Genomic DNA, 19276 nt, shown 5'->3' with positions numbered 1-19276 from the left:
AAACTGGATTTTGACATCCTTTTACCACTTGCCTGGGAGGTGGTGGTAAAACTATGTCATGTACCATCTTTTACTCCTACACGAGGCAGTAATTTTAAACGCAAGAGAGTTTTCAGAGGTCATGAGCCGCAAAAACCCCAAACTCGGATAGTTTTTGCTTACAGTGTACTCAGCTAGACAATAATTTCGAGATAGAAGTGGCAAACACAACTTGCACCCAAGTAAACATGCAGGTCAGAGCCTATTTGTAGGTTCCTACAGCTTGGTAGCTGGCTACTTAATTAGCATGCTTCTTAAAAGCTAATTTTTATGACACATAACAAGCTCCAGGAGAGGAGGATGTTTAATCGCCCAACACGACCCTCTACCTTGCTACACCAGTGGTACGTGTTGTTCTGTGCATCTAAACTGCAATACAGTAATAGACACCACGATGTTCTCTTCACTAGCCACTGCCGGGTATTTTATTACAGCTGCGGTCAGTTACGCCTGACTTACACTTGGTTTAACAAGTATGGAAATCTGGGCTAGTTGGTAATAGTTCATTTTTCGATAACTAAAAGTGCAAGAAGGACGAAAACGCAGACGAACAATAGGGGCTCGTGTTGTCTCATCCTTATTTGCGTCTTCGTCCTTGCGCTGTGAGTTACGAAAAATTACAATTAGTTTTTTTTGCGGAGTGAAGCTCCTAAAGCCATCGGTGTTTACATGCTTTTCTCTCTCGGTACGTGACCACTTAGTTCTATGACTCACTCAGCAGGGGTGCGGAAGGACGGGCAGCCGGACGCACAGACAGACAGACAGACAGACAGACAGACAGACAGACAGACAGGCAGGCAGGCAGGCAGGCAGGCAGGCAGGCAGGCAGGCAGGCAGGCAGGCAGGCAGACAGGCAGGCAGGCAGGCAGGCAGGCAGGCAGGCAGGCAGGCAGGCAGGCAGGCAGACAGACAGACAGCCAGCCAGACAGACAGACAGACAGACAGACAGACAGACAGACAGCCAGCCAGACAGACAGACAGACAGACAGGCAGGCAGGCAGGCAGGCAGGCAGACAGACAGACAGACAGACAGACAGACAGACAGACAGACAGACAGAGAGACAGAATGCATGTACGGACTCATTGACAGACAGACAGGAAGACGGACGGATGGACAGACAGACAGACAGACAGACAGGCAGGCAGACAGACAGACAGGCAGGCAGACAGACAGACAGACAGACAGACAGACAGACAGACGCACGTACGGACTCGCTGACAGACAGATAGACAGAAAGGTAGACGGACGAACGGATGGACGGAGGATGCACGGTTTACCGATAAAAACCTCCGGAGCTTCCCCCCACTCATCATCATTCACTCTGTGGATATGCTGTGATTTTTTTTCTCGTCCAGCCTATTAATGAGGCCTCGTAGCATGCTACAATATTCAACTGGTGAAGCTATTTTGCATACCGATTTGCTTTGTTTAAATTGCAGTCATCACTTCAGTCTTGTGGCAAAACTGACTTTTGTGGAAACTGGTACCTGAAAACTAATCTCCCTATTTTAAAATATGCCTAGGCTTTCGGATAAGGAAACTTGTCACACAGCGGCGCACGTCGACTGCTACTTCTCTCGAAATCTCACCCGTAATAAACTCGTAGGGTGTACGAAGAAAATCCAAGGATATCCACCAAGTAGGTGTTGATGAATAAATGCAGTACATTGCTTCGGAATTTTCTGCTTTATACGCCTTCAAGAATTTTTCTAATTTTTAGAGTTGGTATTCGTTTGATTTTAGAAGTTTGTGCTATGTATGAATATTTGCGAGACGAATACTTTTTGACCACAACTTTTCTTCTCAGCCTAATGATGTTCGGCATTGAGGTTGCCAAACTTTACACAAAAAATCACTAATTTGAAAAAATATCGTCATTTGGCTGACATCGTGACGCAGTTCATACCACGTGGTGCTAAAACAAAAAAAAAATAACTTTATGCCTAAATCAAGCTCTAAAATATTTCTTCGTATATGACAACATTTATTTGGACCTTTGTTTTAAAGAAAATTAATTTTGAAGTTCTCCAATGAGTGTATTCTTACCATTTTGTCATATAGCAGTTTCCGTGTTAAGGTCCCCCTTGCCGTCAATGGGGAACCCCAAAAACTGTTTTCTTCCTCAAAACAAAAGTTGTATGACAAAACCTTCCGCACCAAAACTAGGCTTTCGCTTTTCACTAAGGCCGAAACCTAACTTTTGGTTGGAGCACTACATGGTATGAATTGCTTCTCACTGTCCACAAAAATGAAGCTTCTCTGAAATCCGTGACTTTAATTAGTTTATCTGGAACTATCAAGGGTCTGACATTTTTTTAGACACAAAGTATCCCTTTTATAGAGTAGAAAATATTTCAGCATGTATTTACACATAGCAAACTATTATAAAAGAACACCGTGAACATTGAATATTTGCGCGATATTAAGGTGAATTCGGCAAAAATAATGTAGTGATAATAACGAGTTTCGAAACATTTTTTACTTGTGGATTCCCTTGATATTTGAACCAAATTGTGCTATGAAACGAGGAACAATACTTTAAGGATGACACTTCAGCCAAACAACAGTAAGAGGACATTCTGAGAAATCCGAAAGGATCCCGCACTCCCGAGATATTTTTCCTGTTGAAAATATTCCAGCGACTCTCTGCCTTCAACGTAGCAAAAGGGGCAATTTATTTTTAATACAGAAGAGATGATCGCGGAAAGGGCTGGTATGTTTGGCATGGAATATGGCCCTACAATCAAACGGAGACCTTGCTGCAGCAGTTGACGCACTTATGACGCTCCCACTTGACTTTTCAAAATATCTTGCGCACATCCGATTGCTTTTTTGTGGAGTTATCAATTATTTGTGGAATATACTTCAAAAGAACAAGTGCTACGCAAATTCTAAGCAAGTAATTCACGACTTCTTGAGTTTTTATTATTAGTTTTGGGAAATAGTGGACTATCTGAAGGATTAACATACACTTTATAGACTGCAGGTTGTATGGAATACCGAGCAAAACCAAGAAAATGAAGCTTGTTTCAACCAATAGGCTTCTTGAAAGCACACACTTCCAGGTGTGTGTTGTGCATCGCCTAGCGAGTGAGGATAGATATTTAAGCAACCAGATCTTTTCACTGCTGCATGTATAACACTTACTGTGTGATGCCCACGTAGATTATACTTGCAACTTTGGTGGCATTCGTTCTGAATAGTCGAATAGCTAGCTGTATAGTATTGGACAAAAGTTCAACTTCGATCACTAGAGTGGAAAATTATATTTTCTATTAGCCAGAGAAGAAAAGCTATCAAGCGGTTATATAAGCATGAGGATGAAAGACCACATTTGCGGAGATTTTGGCACAGCAATTACGAATATAATTCTGTAACTTGATCTCCAAACTGTTAGGGCCATGATAAATATAGCCCTTTATCATCCTTGCTCCCTGGGTACCAAGTTAGGCACCATTGTTTTATAGGCTACAGAACACCACAGTTCAATATTCGCGTGTCCAAATTTGTCTTGGCTTGAAGGATAATAAACTTTTCACGAAGCCCTCAGAAGTGGGGCCGTGTGTCAAGTCATTTTCGCAAAACGAGTTAACGAACATGACTGACTACTGCACGAGTGCTCAGCTGCGTCTTCGTGATAAGTTAGTCAGTCAGTCAATAACTTTGTCAAATGACCATGAGGAGTTTAAGCCACCAGGGTGTCCACGAGGGAGATCCCAGTGCCACTACTGTAGGTGACGCCCGAGCCAATGCCGGAATATGGTGGCGTTCCGCCAGCTCTTGGGCCGTCAGGACTGCCTTTTGTTGGTTTCGGAGATCGAAGTTCTTGAGTGCCTACTCCTAGTCGGACTTACTGGTGAGAAGTCCTCGAGGTAACGTGGTACATTGCCAGAGCAGGTGTTCGAGTGAACAGTAAACTTCTGAACAGTCTGGGCATTGTGAATCTATGTCCGAGCCTTAACGGCTGTGTCGGGCCTTTGATGGGGGAAAGCATTTTTTTTAGTTGTAGGGGAACGACATCGTCTATAGTGCATTACTTTAACGGTGGATGCTTGCAGATCATATTGAAAGTCATCTCGGTCTGATAATTTCGAGTCACTTAATCTTAGAGGCTTCAGAAATTTAGGAGTACGCAAATCTGTACTACCAATTTTGATACAACCGTTCAGTTTATTGAATTTGTCATCTTTCAGCGTTTGTTTATAAGAGCAGGGACTTTTTGGAAAAAAAAAAAGACTTTTTTTCAGTGGTGCAGTCTTAGTACCGAGAAGTTTTTACTTGTGACTATGCTTGTATCAACATTGCATCATCTTTTGCCACGTCATGCGGAATTTGTACAAGTCCTTATCAACTATACAATATATTACATCGAAAACTAAGCAATTGCGTATGAAAATTTTAGAGAGTTATCACTAATGACGCAGCCTTTGCTACGAGCCTGATACTAACCGACACGTTGGTAAGTTAGCAGAATTGTTGCTGCGTTTGCTGCCAAATATTCTGCAATACCTACGCCTCAGGACTGGATATATATTTAATTGTTTTTGGTCTTGATTGAACAAAAGAAATTTTAGAAACAGTTAGTTTTCGGCGATTCTGCAGTTGCTGCTTATAGCTTCTACTGTTTGTTAGGGTAATTTCCTTTTCGGCATCCAATTTAGCAAATTCACGTCTACAAAGAATTAGTACAACGAACAAAATAAAAAGAAAATACAAACCAAAGTGTAGGTACGCGGCGGCAAATGCCAACTTCATGACATTATCGACGTGAGTGAAGCAAGCATCGTTCGCTTTTGCTGTGGCCAATAAGAGCCTCACATCCGTGTACACCGACAGCTGCCTGAATAGGCTCCAAGCAATCAGGGTGGTCATCCATCTCGTGTTGACAGTGCCGACAAGTCGTGCGACAATGGCGAGTAAGCTCTCCGTATACAATATGACATTGTCACCGTTGTAGTTGTGCTGGGTGTTTCTCGCAAAAGCCGAGGCCCACTCATCTGAAAGCAACGCGAAAAGAAGCATCCCTGCAGTATAACAGCTGCTCTGGCTTTTGTCATTGGTATGCGTGGGTGTGGCGTGAACTTACCAGGTAGAAAAAAAAGGTGAGTGTAAATTTAAGGGCTTTTTTGGTTAGACTAGAATGAAGAGACATAACAGCGAGAATGCCGAGGAAAATTGAGTGGATGTTATTAGAAGTAATTTTTATCTAATTATGAACAAATAAAGTGGACGAAAGAACAGCTTGACGTTGGCTAAGAGCGAACCTGCGACTTTATAATAACGGACGGAATAACGAAAGAGCGTCTGCACCGAATGCATTCGAAGGTCACAGGTTCGTTGCCTGCCAGCATTAGGTTATCTTTTCGTCCACTTTTCTTTTTCACAATTACATTAAAAATTTTCTAACAACCTCTATGCTTTCTTTGCCATCAATGCATGGTAGTTCTCAATAATATTCCAAAGATGCTCGTACATACCTCCCGTGATGTGCGGTTCCGTTTTTCGTCCCATGCCCCATATGGATCCAACTACAGCCGTGGAGTGGGACGGGTTTTCATTCCAAATGAAGCTGTCAACTGCGATAAGCAAGAAAATGCCACTTGTATATCAAAGACGTGTGCATATCGCACTTTATATAGTTAAGCAGGCAAGCACAATGATTGTTTATCTCTGAGGATACATGCGTTATTTCTCAGCTGTTTGTGAGGAACAGCGTCAGCAGAACGTGTGCTCTTGACAAATTCTCGCGTGTAAGTCTCATACTAAGCATCAGTTCGTTGTGTCGATCAGTATGCCATGGCGAAAAAAAACTTTTCGGGGGGGGGGGGACGGGAGGAGAGGAATGACCGAGCACGGTATGCTGTCGCCTGGCCACGCAACTGACTCGTACTTATACTTCTGGATGCTTAGAGTACATAACTGTTAAAGGCGAAGTTTCAAGCCGTTTCGAAGATTAGGAATTCTGAGAAAAAATATTTTTTCGGTTTTCAGTTATCCAAGTAGTTCCCCATTCCCGCTTTTTTTTGTGAATACAAATTATACACTGTAAGCCACATTGGGCTTCAAAGGTTTCAAGCAAGCAAAGCACCATTTCTTCCAGCAAAAATTAGAAATAATAGAATTGCACAGCTTTTTCCATTCACAAATGACCTTTAAACGGTGATACATTACATAAAATACCCTTAACGAGTTAATATTTTTGGTGAGTTATCGAAAGACCAACAGACATACAACAGCGCGTCAGATAGTAACTGGCACGGGCTGTTTAAAACGTCGTTGAATCCTAGGTAACCTGAGCCTAGAAGATGCGTCCCTTTTATTATACCATAACTGAAAAAATATACGCTGAAAAATAACTGAAACATATTATACCATAAACTGAAGCTTTATTTGCGATAGACACCTTCAGCTGGATTTCACCGCCAGCGTCGGGGTCATGAACCATATATGCATACGTATCTACATATATAAAAACGCAAGAAAGAAAAAAAATCCTGAAGAAAGACTCCGGTGCGCGGAATCGAACGAGGGACCTCCACGTAATGAATACTACGCGTTAAACATTGAGTTACCGAGGGGTACCTCCTTCAACGGTCAAACGAGAAGCTATCTATATCTACCACTTATCGCTGTTAGCGGGCATCTTGGGAAAGGGGGGAGCTATGGCGTTTTTAGCATTTTCAGCAAGATGATGCATTGAGCACTCTGCGACTCTCATCTCTCACGCGTACTTTGGCCCGCAGAGAGGAGGGTAGACAGAGATCTCTTGCACTCTTTTTCTTCCAGTTAAGAGGATAATAGAACTTGGTGGGTGTTAGGCTTGCACTGGAACGATTCTGTAGTAGTTACGGGGCTTGCAAAGGTCACTGCAATCATTGCACAGCCTTCGTTTGCGAAAAGGGTGCGCTTTTCAGACACAGCGAAGTAACAACTGAGGTGCTTATTTGCGTTCATCTTTATCTGTGAGTACGTTTCGTGCGTCATTTGTAAGTGAGAAACACGGGAAGGCACGTGGGGAGAGACGCGGAATGGGAGGCTGCGTTCGTACGGCTCCTGTGGCCGTGCAACCGAATCTGTGTTTCTAGAGTCATTTCTTCAAGTGTTCAAAACTGTTGCTCGCATCGGTTCCAAAAAGCCATCAGGATCATACCGATACCATATTTGACCACAGTGAGGGAGTTTTTGTCAAGTTAGGAACAATTTCTTTTCCTGTGGAGTGGTGCCCTCTTTCACCCTAACGAGTGGCTTGGGAGACCGCGGTTTTGCTGTGCTTGTTCTCACCTGCGGCCGGCCCTTCGGAGGCCTGGTGCGCGGAATTATTTGCTCACGATGGAGTATGAAGTGCACGGAGGGGATATTTCAGAAGAAGAGTGTACTCAAGATAAAGTGTGGCAGTCCGCTGTGGCCAGAAGAGCTGGCACCAAAACACGCACTGCTCACTCTAACGCGCTATCGCCGCAGCCGGGTGCACGCCGCGGCAAATCGAGTGGCGCTGCGCTGAAGTCCAATGTAATACGGGCGGGAAAGATGCCTTCTCTTCTTCAAGATGACATCAAGATTGTGATCCGGCCGAGAGGTAGACTTAATATCTTGAAAATTGGCGCAGCTACGGTGGCAGACGCAATACTTGTTGCCGCTGGCATAAGCCAGGAAGATTTGTGCCAGGATACTCTATGCCCTAGTCTGCAGCAAAATATTAAGGTTGCCGGTACTCCCAAGCGCGAAAACGCAGACCGATACGTTCGGATAAAGCAAATACTCATTTCGGGCAAGGTGCACGAGCTAAGTGCCTATGAGACTGCCCTACACTCCACTTGCAAAGGAGTGATTCGCAACGTCCCACTTCAAGATAGCCTTGACGTCATCGATGCGAAGATTGTAAACACAAATAATCCACTCACCTTAGCAGCCAAGAGAATAGCCCAAACTGGCGTGGTCATCATCACTTTCGACGGGTATCGTGTACCGAACGTTGTCAGGTATGGACCAGTGCTGATGCAGCGCTCGCTCTACCGCAAGCAAATTGACGTGTGTTATGCGTGCGGCCGTCTTGGTCATCGCGCTGACGTATGCCCCACTCCCGGTGACACGATTTGCCGAGGCTGTGGTGCCGCAAGCCCCGACAACCTACATGTGTGTCCACCCAAGTGCAAACTCTGTGGTGGCCAGCATCTCACGGCTAGCAAAGACTGCGCTCAAAGGTTCAAGATCCCGTACATTGTGCGCCATCGTCACAGTGAGCGTGCCAGAATGGCTGGTGCTGCGTCACCATCCCCGCAACGTCACGTCACCTCGACACTGCTGACGAGTTCCAGTCTTCGTCACCCACCACGGATGCTCAGCGCAGAGGACGCCCTAGTTCCAGGGGACGCTCGGGAGGCCGCTCCGGATCCAGGCGCCGTGGTGCCTCCAAGGGATGTTCCGGCTCGCGCTCCAGGTCGACAGAACGTGTCCGGCGAAGTTCCACTTCTGAGCCTCGCTCCAACTCAAGGCCGGGGCACGTTTCGTCGGGGCCGAGCAGGTCCTGCTCCCGCACGCCCACCACCTCTAACAGCAAGAAGCCGACGCTCTCCTGGGCCGACAAGGCCCGAGGAAGACGTGAGTCTCCTAGAGGTGACGAATCAAATCGCGGTTCTCCCCACGCGAGTGAGCTCGACAAGATGCGACGAGCTAACGAGCAGCTGAGGAAAGAAAACGCGCAGCTTAAGCAAGAATTGAGCAGGCTAGCAGCGGAGATGGCGGAGATTAGAAAGCTCGCGTCCTCACCTCCTTCGGCGCAGTCCGCCCCAACCCCGGTCACCATGGATACGTCTGAGGCACTTCACAGGCCTAGCGGAACCAAGCGCCGAGCGGTTGAGAACACACAAGAAGAAGAGGCAGTAAACTTACTGTCGGAACTCAAGGTTTGCTTTGTGAACATGCAGGCTACCTTAGTGAAAATTCAAGAAGCCGTGGCGCACTCCAAGATGGGATTAGGAGCACTGAGTAAACGCATAAGCAAGTTAGGAGAGGTCGATGCGAGGAGAGACCCCAGTCCGACTCCTTTGCAAGTCTCAGCACAACGCAATGTACTAGCGCCACCGACTGAGGGCGTGATCCTCCGGGCCGCTATAGCTGCTCTACCATCCCCTCAGCCTAAACATGGATAGCGTGGACGAAAACTTATGAATCTGGCAATGTAATTGTGGCGAATTTACTCACAAAAAGCCCATTCTACAGCAATATTTAAGAACTCTCGATGTTAAGCCCCAAATCATCGCTATTCAGGAAGTTGTGTCTGGCACCCGCATCAAACTCCAGGGTTACCTAGTAGCGTCATCACACTCAGGAGGTAGGAGAGTCGCCACAATTATCAGCAAAAGGTACAATTACCTATCGTGTGACCTCGCTGCAGTTGCCGATAGCATTGAGTACGTAATGACAAAAATCATAATGAACTCACCCAAGAGTGGCCTTGGAAGAAATAGCCTTTTAATTCTCAACGTATACTGCAGTCCCAGTTATTGCAGGGTGAGAGCAAACTTTCTCCTCAAAGGGGCCGTGAGCATGGCCAGTAGTTACCCCCTTGTCGTCGTCGGGGATTTCAATGCCCCACAAAGCGTTTGGGGATACATGTATGATACCACCAAGGGACGCGAGTTATGGCAGACTGCGACAGAAGCCGACTTGATGCTAATCACTGAGAAGGATTTCCCCACTAGGAGAGGTAAATCCACATGCCGGGATACCACCCCGGACCTCACTTTTGTGAAGAATATAGGTGAGGTCAAGTGGGTCAACACGGCTCTAGACTTCGGAAGTGACCACTACGTCATCGAGGTATCCTTCGGGATTGCCCGCTTTAGGACGAAAAAATTTAAGGTGGTCGACTGGGACGTTTTCCGCAAAATCAGAGCTGAGAGAACACCGATGGCTGGGACAGACTTTGAAGGACGGTACAAAAGAATCAGAGATGACGCCATGACAGCGACCAAGGAAGTCGTCACTGACCTCGATGTTGAAAACATGGACAGCAGGTTGGCCCACCTACTAGAAGCTAAGCAAGCCCTACTTACGAGTTGGAAGGGACAGAAGCATAACAGGAGGCTCCACAAGAAGGTTTCCGAGGTTAACAGGGAAATCGAGGAGCACTGCAAAACCTTGTGTAAACAACAATTGCATGAGCTCTGTGAGAGTATCGAGGGTCAGCTCAGATCTGGGAAGAGCTGCGGTCTTCTCAAACACCTTCTCGATCAGGGCAGCACCAGGTCCAGCCATAGGCGATCCCTCGCGCGAGCCATTCATCTTGCTACTGACTCTACCCCGGACGAATTGGTTGTCAACAAGCCTATAGACAGGTATCTGCGAGTCGCGCATAGCTCTGCGCCCACAAAGTTTCCGCACTACGCGGGGTGCGACGTGCCGGAGTTGGACCAGGACTATACTGTGGCCGAGATCCGACAGGCTCTCTTTTCACTAAATGCCAAATGCGCTCCTGGCCCTGATGACATGACCATTAAGATGCTCAAGAACCTTGATGATGACTCCATCGAATTCCTTACGCAAACGATTAATGAGGTGTGGTGCAGTGGGAAGGTCCCCACACAGTGGAAGAAGGCCTACACGGTTCTATTCCCAAAACCTAGTAAAGCACCAGGAATAGATAATCTAAGGCCAACTTCCTTAAGTTCCTGTGTCGGTAAGGTCGCAGAGCACGCCCTTCTGAACCGACTCAAGGTGCACCTCGAGACCAATGACATGTACACCCACAACATGATTAGTTTCAGAGCTGGTCTCTCGACACAGGATGCCAAGAAGCTGATAAAGCATCCGATCATCGACCGGAGCACAAATTATACCAGAGCCATCCTTGAATTATACCTGAAGAATGCCTTTGAAAACGTTTCTCACGAATTCATTCTCCAGTCTATTGCCAGCCTAGGGCTTGGGAAGAGAGTCTACGACTTTGTGAGATCCTTTCTTTACCAGAGAACTACCAAGCTCAAGATCCAAGGGTACTTCTCACGAGAGATCAACCTCGTTTCACGCGGCACGCCTCAGGGCTCAGTTATTTCACCAACACTATTTAACATCGTGATGATCGGGCTCTCCAAGGAACTCGCGAAGATTCAAGAATCAATCATACTTCCTACGCAGATGATATAACCATCTGGTGCACCAGCGGGAGCGATGGTCACGTTGAGGAAGCCATGCAGCGCGCAATCGACGTGACCGAACGTTTCCTACGTCCCACCAGTCTCAGGTGCTCCCCATCGAAATCTGAACTTCTGCTCTACAAGTAAAGACCCTGAGGTGGCGGCCACCATGACTGGAAACCTGCGTCTCAAAGTGAAATACGGCTTTTCACTGGTGACGGGTCGTCAGTGCCCAGAGTGGTTTCGCTCCGAATATTGGGAATGTATATCGAGTATAACGGCGCTAATGAAGCCGCACTCAGACAGATCACTACCAAGACGGAAAGTGCTCTCAGCCTCATCCGGCGGACCACCAACAGACACCGGGGAATCAAGGAAGACAATCTCATCCGCATCACAGATGCGTTTGTGCTCTGCCACCTTTCGTACTCGGCGGCCATGTATAATTGGCATGTTGCAGAAAGAAGTAAGCTCGATTCCCTCATAAGAAAGGTCTTCAAGCTCGCGCTCGGCTTGCCTGTAAGCACTCGCACTGAAAGCTTTTTCAAGCTCGGTGTTCACAATACACTCGAAGAGATAATCGAGGCACAAGAGCGCTCACAGCCGCTCAGCCTTTCCGGAACCAAATCGGGCCGCAAGATACTCGATGATGTGGACCTCAGCTCTATTGGCCAGTGCCCCGATTCCATGCAGATTCCCAGAAATATCAGGTCTCAACTGTGTATCGCACACAATCCACGCAATATGCACCCAGCGCACAACGTCAGTCGACGTAGGTCCAAGAGTAGAGCTCTGCTCGAGCACGTCCGTAGCAACCCCACTGATTCAAGCTTTGTGGATGCTAAGTCCAACAAGAGGCATTCGCTGTTTCCATCGTCGACTCAAATTCCAGGCTCACTTGCTCCGCCACAGTACGCACATCGAAGCCTGTGATCGCCGAACAGGTTGAAATCGCACTGGCTATGCTAGGTAGTCGCAAAGAGTCAATATACAGCGACTCCAAGGCGGCTTTCAAAGCCTACAAAACCGGGATGGTAGCCCTTCAAGCCCTCCGCATTCTACAAAGCGTCAAGAGTATCACGCTCTATTCTATAACTTGATTTCCCACACACTTGGGGTCAATTGAGGGCTCTACCTCTAACCCAAACGAGGGCGCACACGTGGCCGCGCGAGGACTCACTCACCGCGCCGCCTCCAGAGTCCCTCTGCCTCGCTGGGAACCCTTACTTACGTTCAACGAAATCACAAAGCACTTCTATCTGTCAAGAAGGGTATTCCCTCTCCCACACCCGGCCTTGTGCAGGGCGCAGGCAGTAACCCTAAGACTATTGCAAGCCTGTGCGTATCCTAACCCTGCGGTTTTTCATGCCATCTACCCTGAACGGTATCCAAGTGCGGATCGCCCCACTTGTGGACTATTAGCCACATTTAATCATGTGTTGTGGGAATGTGAAGCCATCGGTCCGCCCTCAGCGAGGACAGGTGGGCTGCGCTCTTACGCAGCCCCGGACTTAGGGATCAAACCTTGGCCGTCCAGAGTGCCCGTGAACGGGCCGCCAAGCTCGGCTTGACGGTCCCAACGTGAGATTAGCCGGGTGGTGCGGGGTCTCCCCTGCGTCTTCTCAGGACAAAAATAAAGTTTTAATCAATCAATCAATCAATCAATCAGAAACGCGGGGCACGTTTCATTCTGCTTGCCATTCTGCGCGTGACCTTCCAATTTGTTGCTATCGCGTTAATCGCTTCGCCTTTGTAGCTAAGCTGTCACTTTTTAGGGACGAATCTCCTTAAAGCGGCACCCGTTCGTCCCTCGTCGTAGTGGTTGTGCGTAACCAGTCTTACGCTTTGACCTGCAAGGTGGTGCCGGTGGGAGATTTCTCCTGTGCGTTGTTGAACAATAAAAAATTTGCAAGGTGCGCGTTAACTAAAAGCCGCATTCTCCAGTCTCTCATTCCCAATCAGCAGCCAGATAGAATGTCAGATAGAATGCATGTGCATTCTATCTGACAAAAAAGGGTTGCTTGTTTATAATCGCTGGGCGTAACCTCTTTGGTTTTAGAAAATTTTAGTGAGCGTTGGGCCGCAGTGCCATGAATGCAGTGAACTAGTATACACAGTGAGCTTGAGGTGGTTAAAGGTGGGAAGTAGACACGCAGCGCAAGCCGTAAAAAAGTGTGCGTGTGCCACCTCTCGTTTAGTCCTTGGAATATCCGCTGGATGGCGGTGCTTCTATATGCAGAATATATCATGAAAAGATGCGAGATGGTGGTACTTGGAGTGTGGACTAGATGGACGAACAGACACACAGACAGATGCATAGACGGACGCACGGATGGCTGCACAGATGGATGGACGCATGAACGGACGCAGTGTCGGATGCATGGATGAACGTAGGAATGAACGCACGGATTGACGTGTGGACGCATGAACAGACGCACGCACGGACGGGCGGATGGACGCACGGACTGTCACACAGACAGACGCATATATGATGAAAAGATCCGAGATGGTGGTACTTGGAGTGTTGACTAGAGTGACGAATGGACACAGAGACAGATGCACGGAAGGACGCATGGATGGCTGCAAGGACGGAGGGACGCATGGACGAACGCAGGAGCGGACGCACGTATGGACGTGCGGACGCACGAACAGACGCAAGACCTGATGGGCGGATGAACGCACGGATGGTCACACAGACAGACCCACGGACGGACGGAAACAAGAACAAATGAACGGACGGATGCTTCGCTTCACTCTTCGTCATTCACCCCCTAGATATGCTGTAATTTTGTCTTTTTGTTATTGCTTATTGTTTTTTTATATGTAAGGAGAACAGCCCCACCGGTACTGAAAGGTGGTTTCTATATATAACAGACGGTCGCTTTAGAATTGTGCAAGGTTTTGTGTAAAGCTTTGTACTTGAGCTATTTTACAAAACGCTGTGGAGTGCATACGGTTTGGCACATGGGTGCATCTTCTATAGTGATGTCATCTGCAAATGTACGATTCCTAACTGGTGTGTCTTATTGTTAAGTTCTTTTAGGGTTAAGGGTGTTTAGGCCACTATAAACATCACATATTAACGATCCATTGGCACCCATTGAAATATATGTTTTGATACATGAAAAGATGCTTTATTTCAAGTTCAGAGGTGTGAGTTATAGGCACGGCAAAAGCCCATGAAGGGTGCAAGCTGATTTACTGTCTACACCGAAAGGGAACGCCAGTTGCAGCAGCTGCAGTCGCCACTGCATAAGCGCAAAAGGAACGTCTGCTCTTTGCGAAGTGTGAGAGCAGACGACTATTTTCAAAATAAAACGCTTTGATAAAAAAACACCAAGAATAGATGGTATGATAGAGCGGGCTGGCAGTATACATTTAAGGTGCGTCCCTGGCGAACAAATGCAAACAAATGCTCGACATTGGTCGCCATCTAACGGAGTACGTTCCGTTTTGTGGGCTAGAATACCAAATACCAGCGTAGGTAACCACCCTCATCACAATCGAAATTACTTTGGCCTGCGTATACATTTACCATTCATTTTACCGCGCACAACGCTCAGCTACAGCACGTACATTGCGTGTACACTTTGCACTCAAACATTGGCCTCGCTTCAATTGTGTCAGAAGTACTATCCTTGCTTTACCGTAGCAATAGCTTCTACAAGGAGAGGTAAATTTCTCACGTCCTCTCTCGACTTGGCTGAGAGTAGCGGCAAGAGTGGTTGCACCAGGGGGATCAAAGCCGTACAAACGCAGTATGGCTGCGTAAACGGCCAAGCTCCGTTCCGGCGGAATATACCTATGTGAGGACAGCCATTTTTCGTCATTTTCGCTCAAACCCATCTGCAAGAGGACAGGTAATATTGATGTAACTCAGCTCTCATAAAGAAAGTAAGATTGCTATGAATTTGGGGACCCTCCGCAAAGGCACCTCTCCCATTTAATCGTGCTTGTGGAACGCTAAAGTCCAGCTAAATCACAATCGGTACCCACTTCCCGCTGTCTAGTGTAGAACGTCAGCAACCTATTAGTCCACTCCCCGCACTTACGTTCCCCATCGACAGTGCAATTTATCTTGTTCGGGGAACATTACCATATATACGCAAGTTAGTGTCCCGTCCGTACTAGAGAAGCGATGCGCGCGCAGTGCGCGCATGCCACTGCTTTAGTCCAGCCATGCTAGTTAAAACCGAAACCACCAAATTGGCCACACAGGAAACATCTCACTGCGATAGTGTCTAAAAGAATAAAAAGAAGAATAAGAAACTCTGAACGCCACTCGGATCCAGCGACAGCGAAGGTGTACATTTTGATGAGGATCGTGTATTACGCTCAAGCTGGAGAAAGCAACATATATTCGTCTCGTTCTAACGGACATACCACATCCTGTGTTCCATTCACCATTAGCGTTTTTGATAAAATGACGCTTGGTGCCTCTTGTAATACATGCCCCCGTTTGTAACGGTGAATCGCAAGAATATTTAAAATCACTTTTCTCTTATTGAAAGTTGTAAACTTACAATGGTAAATTTAAACAAAGCACTTACTAGCAAATCAACTTCACAGCGCCTTCTCTGTGTCTTTTTTTTTTGTTCTTGAAGGCAACCAAATGCACGTCGTCTTTAACTAAAAATACTACACACACAATCATTCCTCGCTCTTATAAGCTACATGACTATAATAACAGACTAATTATAAAAATTGACCCACCATGTAATCTGGACAAATACTGACTACATCAGATTCCTCCTCGTACAGATAGAGCTATTTATCTGGCTGGTATCTGTCATTTGTTTTTGCTCCTAGTCAAATAGGACTTCCACATCAGGACCTCACTATCTCTATAATTCATTAAAGAGGTGGCAAAACCATGAAGCCTACGTAATATAAATACTCCTTTTTTTATCTTGCGAACGTGTAAGGTATAAATATCTACGAGACAGCAAACGTAAAGGACACAACATCTAAAGAATGAAATTTAGGCTACGATTTCTGTGTCCCCCAAGATTCGGGCATGCGTGGTGCCAAATCGGCTAAAGTTCTGCTACATAATTGGAATAACGAACAGGCAAAACTTTCTACAGCACAACACAGCCGACACTTTATGAACACAAAGAATACATCATGGATGTCCCTTTCGTCGCAGAAGTGCCACAATCTTGCATCGTGGCTTTGAGGAAAAAGAGCGTCAAACTCAAGTGAGTAAAAACGGAATTTCTCAACGGATAACATCGCATTCAAGAGAAAAACTATCTTATTCAACGTAAAATTTTTATGCAGTTGAACTCGTCGGTCAAAACGTTCTGATGATTGTTATTAGTGGACTTAGTACAAGTGAAAGCGGATATATTCCTGTCATCATCAAATGTGCTCGCTAGGTTCAAGGCCGGTCAAGTTGCGTGCGTCACGAAAACGAACTTATCTTATCAAAAACGTTTAAAGCAATCTAAGGTTCCCTTCACATTCTGACGCAGCCTGTGCCCAGAATTAGTTAAACGTCTATCTGCATATCTGTGCGTACGTGTGCGTCTGCATGTGTGTGTTTGTGTCTGTCTGTGTGTGTGTGCGCGCGCGCGCGTGCGCGCGCGCGTGCGTGCGTGTGTGTGTGTGTGTGTGTGTGTGTGTGTGTGTGTGTGTGTGTGTGTGTGTGTGTGTGTGTGTGTGTGTGTGTGTGTGTGTGTGTGTGTGTGTGTGTGTGTGTGTGTGTGTGTGTGTGTGTGTGTGTGTGTGTGTGTGTGTGTGTGTGTGTGTGTGTGTGTGTGTGTGTGTGTGTGTGTGTGTGTGTGTGTGTGTGTGTGTGTGTGTGTGTGTGTGTGTGTGTGTGTGTGTGTGTGTGTGTGTGTGTGTGTGTGTGTGTGTGTGTGTGTGTGTGTGTGTGTGTGTGTGTGTGTGTGTGTGTGTGTGTGTGTGTGTGTGTGTGTGTGTGTGTGTGTGTGTGTGTGTGTGTGTGTGTGTGTGTGTGTGTGTGTGTGTGTGTGTGTACGAACGCGAATTGTTGCACGCGTCTTCTGCGATGGTCTAACTGTGGCATTAGTCCCCCTCCTAGCATGCATCGCCTCGATGCGTAGAGCCGGCTGACAGTTTGTAAACTATAGGACTTGTCCTTGTATTAGACGACGTGAGTCGGTTCGCTTGTTCAGTTCCTGTCGTAGTACGGTATCATCCGTACTACATGTACAACTTCCGGGAGATTCCTACTTCGTGTTGTGCATACTTGACCTGCAGGGATCACTTCGTAGTTTAATGAGCCTTGCTGACGAAAAACCCTGTAAGGGTCCAATAGTGCCACATAAGCTTTCTGATAGGCCACGTGCACGTAGAGGCGTCCAGACCCACACTTGGTCTCCAGGGAAGTACTGAAGGTCCCCTCGTCTTAGATTGTAACGGTGCGCGTCGACTTCCTGCTGTTGAATGATGCGGTTCCGTGCTAGTTGTCGTGCCTCTTCTGCCCTTTCTACGTATTCGCTGATGTCAGGGTCCTCTGCATTCGTGCTGTTAACAGGCAGGATCGCGTCTAATGTCGTTATTACTGTCCGACCATAAACAAGTTGAATAGACGTGAAGTGGGTTGTCTCTTGTACTGCGGTATTGTATGCAAATGTAGCATACGGTAATATGGTGTCTCAAGTCCGATGCTCGACGTCCACATACATCGCGATCATGTCAGCAAGCGTCCTGTTCAGCCTTTCAGTTAACCCGTTAGTTTGCGGAAGGTACGCGGTAGTTCTTCTGTGGTCGGTGTGCGTTAGTTTTATGACAGATTCTACTAGCCTGGCAGTGAACGCAGTTCTTTTGTCCGTTTTAAGGACTTGAGGTGAGCCATGTCGCAGCACCATCTGGGTCACGAAAAACTGAGCCACTTCATTTGCCATTCCTTTTGTGAGAGATGACGTCTCAGTATACCGGGTCACGTAGTCGGTAGCTAAAACTATCAAGCGCTTCCCGAACGATGACATAGGAAATGGTCCTAGCAAATCCAGTCCAACCTGCTGAAATGGGACTTTCGGTGGCTCTATCAGTTTCAAAAAACCTGCTGGCTTTAGGCGCGGTACTTTGCGTCTTTGGTATACTCGGCATGATCTGACATATTGCTTTACTGAATCCATCAATTGTGGCCAGTAATATCTCTAGCGGATTTTTGCTAAATTCCTACTAATGCTCAGTGACCTGCCGATGGGTCATCAGGACACGCTTCTAAAACTTCCGCTCGCAGTGATGATGGTATCAGCAGTAGAAACGTTTCACCGGTGTGTTGAAAGTTTCTCTTGTAGAGAACGTCGTTGCGGAGGACATAAGAACGTAGTCCACGGACGAAATTTCGTGGTACTTCGACTTGCTGGCCCCTCTAAGTATTGAATGAGAAAAAGTAATTCTGGGTCCATTTGCTGATCATAAGCCATCTCCGAGACATTCACAGCCCAAGAAATGCGGAGTCTTGTTCATGCTCAGGAGACGAAGTCTGGACTGGTGCTCGTGACAAGCAATCCGCGTCATTGTGCTTGTGGCCAGATTTGTAGATCATCCACGGCGGCAGAACTCGCAGCCATTCGTGCCGCCCTGGAGTTCCTAGTTGAAGAACCGCAACAGACATGGTCAATATTCTCCGACTCCAAAGCAGCTCTCAAGGGCATTGCCTCGCCATATCATCATGGACCAAACGAACAGCTAATTGCTGAAATACGACTGCTTCATCACCGGGCTATAGAGAAACAACATGACATAGCGTATCAATGGATACTAGGCCACTGCAGCATTGATGGAAACGACCGTGCAGATGAAGCAGCCCGAACTGCTCATGATGGTGCCCCTTGTGTAGCTATACCATTATCAAGAACGGACGCCGCTGCAAGGCTTCCATCACTTGCACGAGAACTGACACTCGCTCAGTGGAATTCACCGGCATTGACCAACGTCCGCCTTCATAATTTGTACCCACACTTACAGCTCCATCTTCCATCAGGAATAACCAGAGCAGAGGAGACACTTTTGTGCCGTCTGTGGATTGGGGTGGCCTTTACGAACTTATTCGTTTCGAATCGGAATGGCCAGCAGCCCAACATGTGACAACTGTGGCTGCGCAGAGACTTTCTCCCATCTT

General features: G+C 46.9%; 1 protein-coding gene across 1 annotated transcript in view; it reads right to left on the bottom strand.

Annotated features, from left to right (window-relative positions):
* LOC142802943 (endothelin-converting enzyme 1-like) overlaps positions 1-19276 on the bottom strand; it is an 82281-nt gene that overhangs the window by 15971 nt on the left and 47034 nt on the right. Inside the window, exons 5-7 of the mRNA XM_075888027.1 lie at positions 14862-15021; positions 5518-5616; positions 4759-5037 (exon numbers count right to left, since the gene is read on the bottom strand). Of these exons, the coding sequence (XP_075744142.1) occupies positions 4759-5037; positions 5518-5616; positions 14862-15021 (538 nt within the window). The remainder of the gene's footprint in view (positions 1-4758; positions 5038-5517; positions 5617-14861; positions 15022-19276) is intronic.

Source organism: Rhipicephalus microplus, chromosome 3 (assembly GCF_043290135.1).
Source record: "Rhipicephalus microplus isolate Deutch F79 chromosome 3, USDA_Rmic, whole genome shotgun sequence".
Taxonomy (NCBI): Eukaryota; Metazoa; Arthropoda; class Arachnida; order Ixodida; family Ixodidae; genus Rhipicephalus; species Rhipicephalus microplus.
The sequence above is the reverse complement of the archived record's forward strand: the minus strand, read 5'-3'. Positions and strand labels throughout refer to the sequence as shown.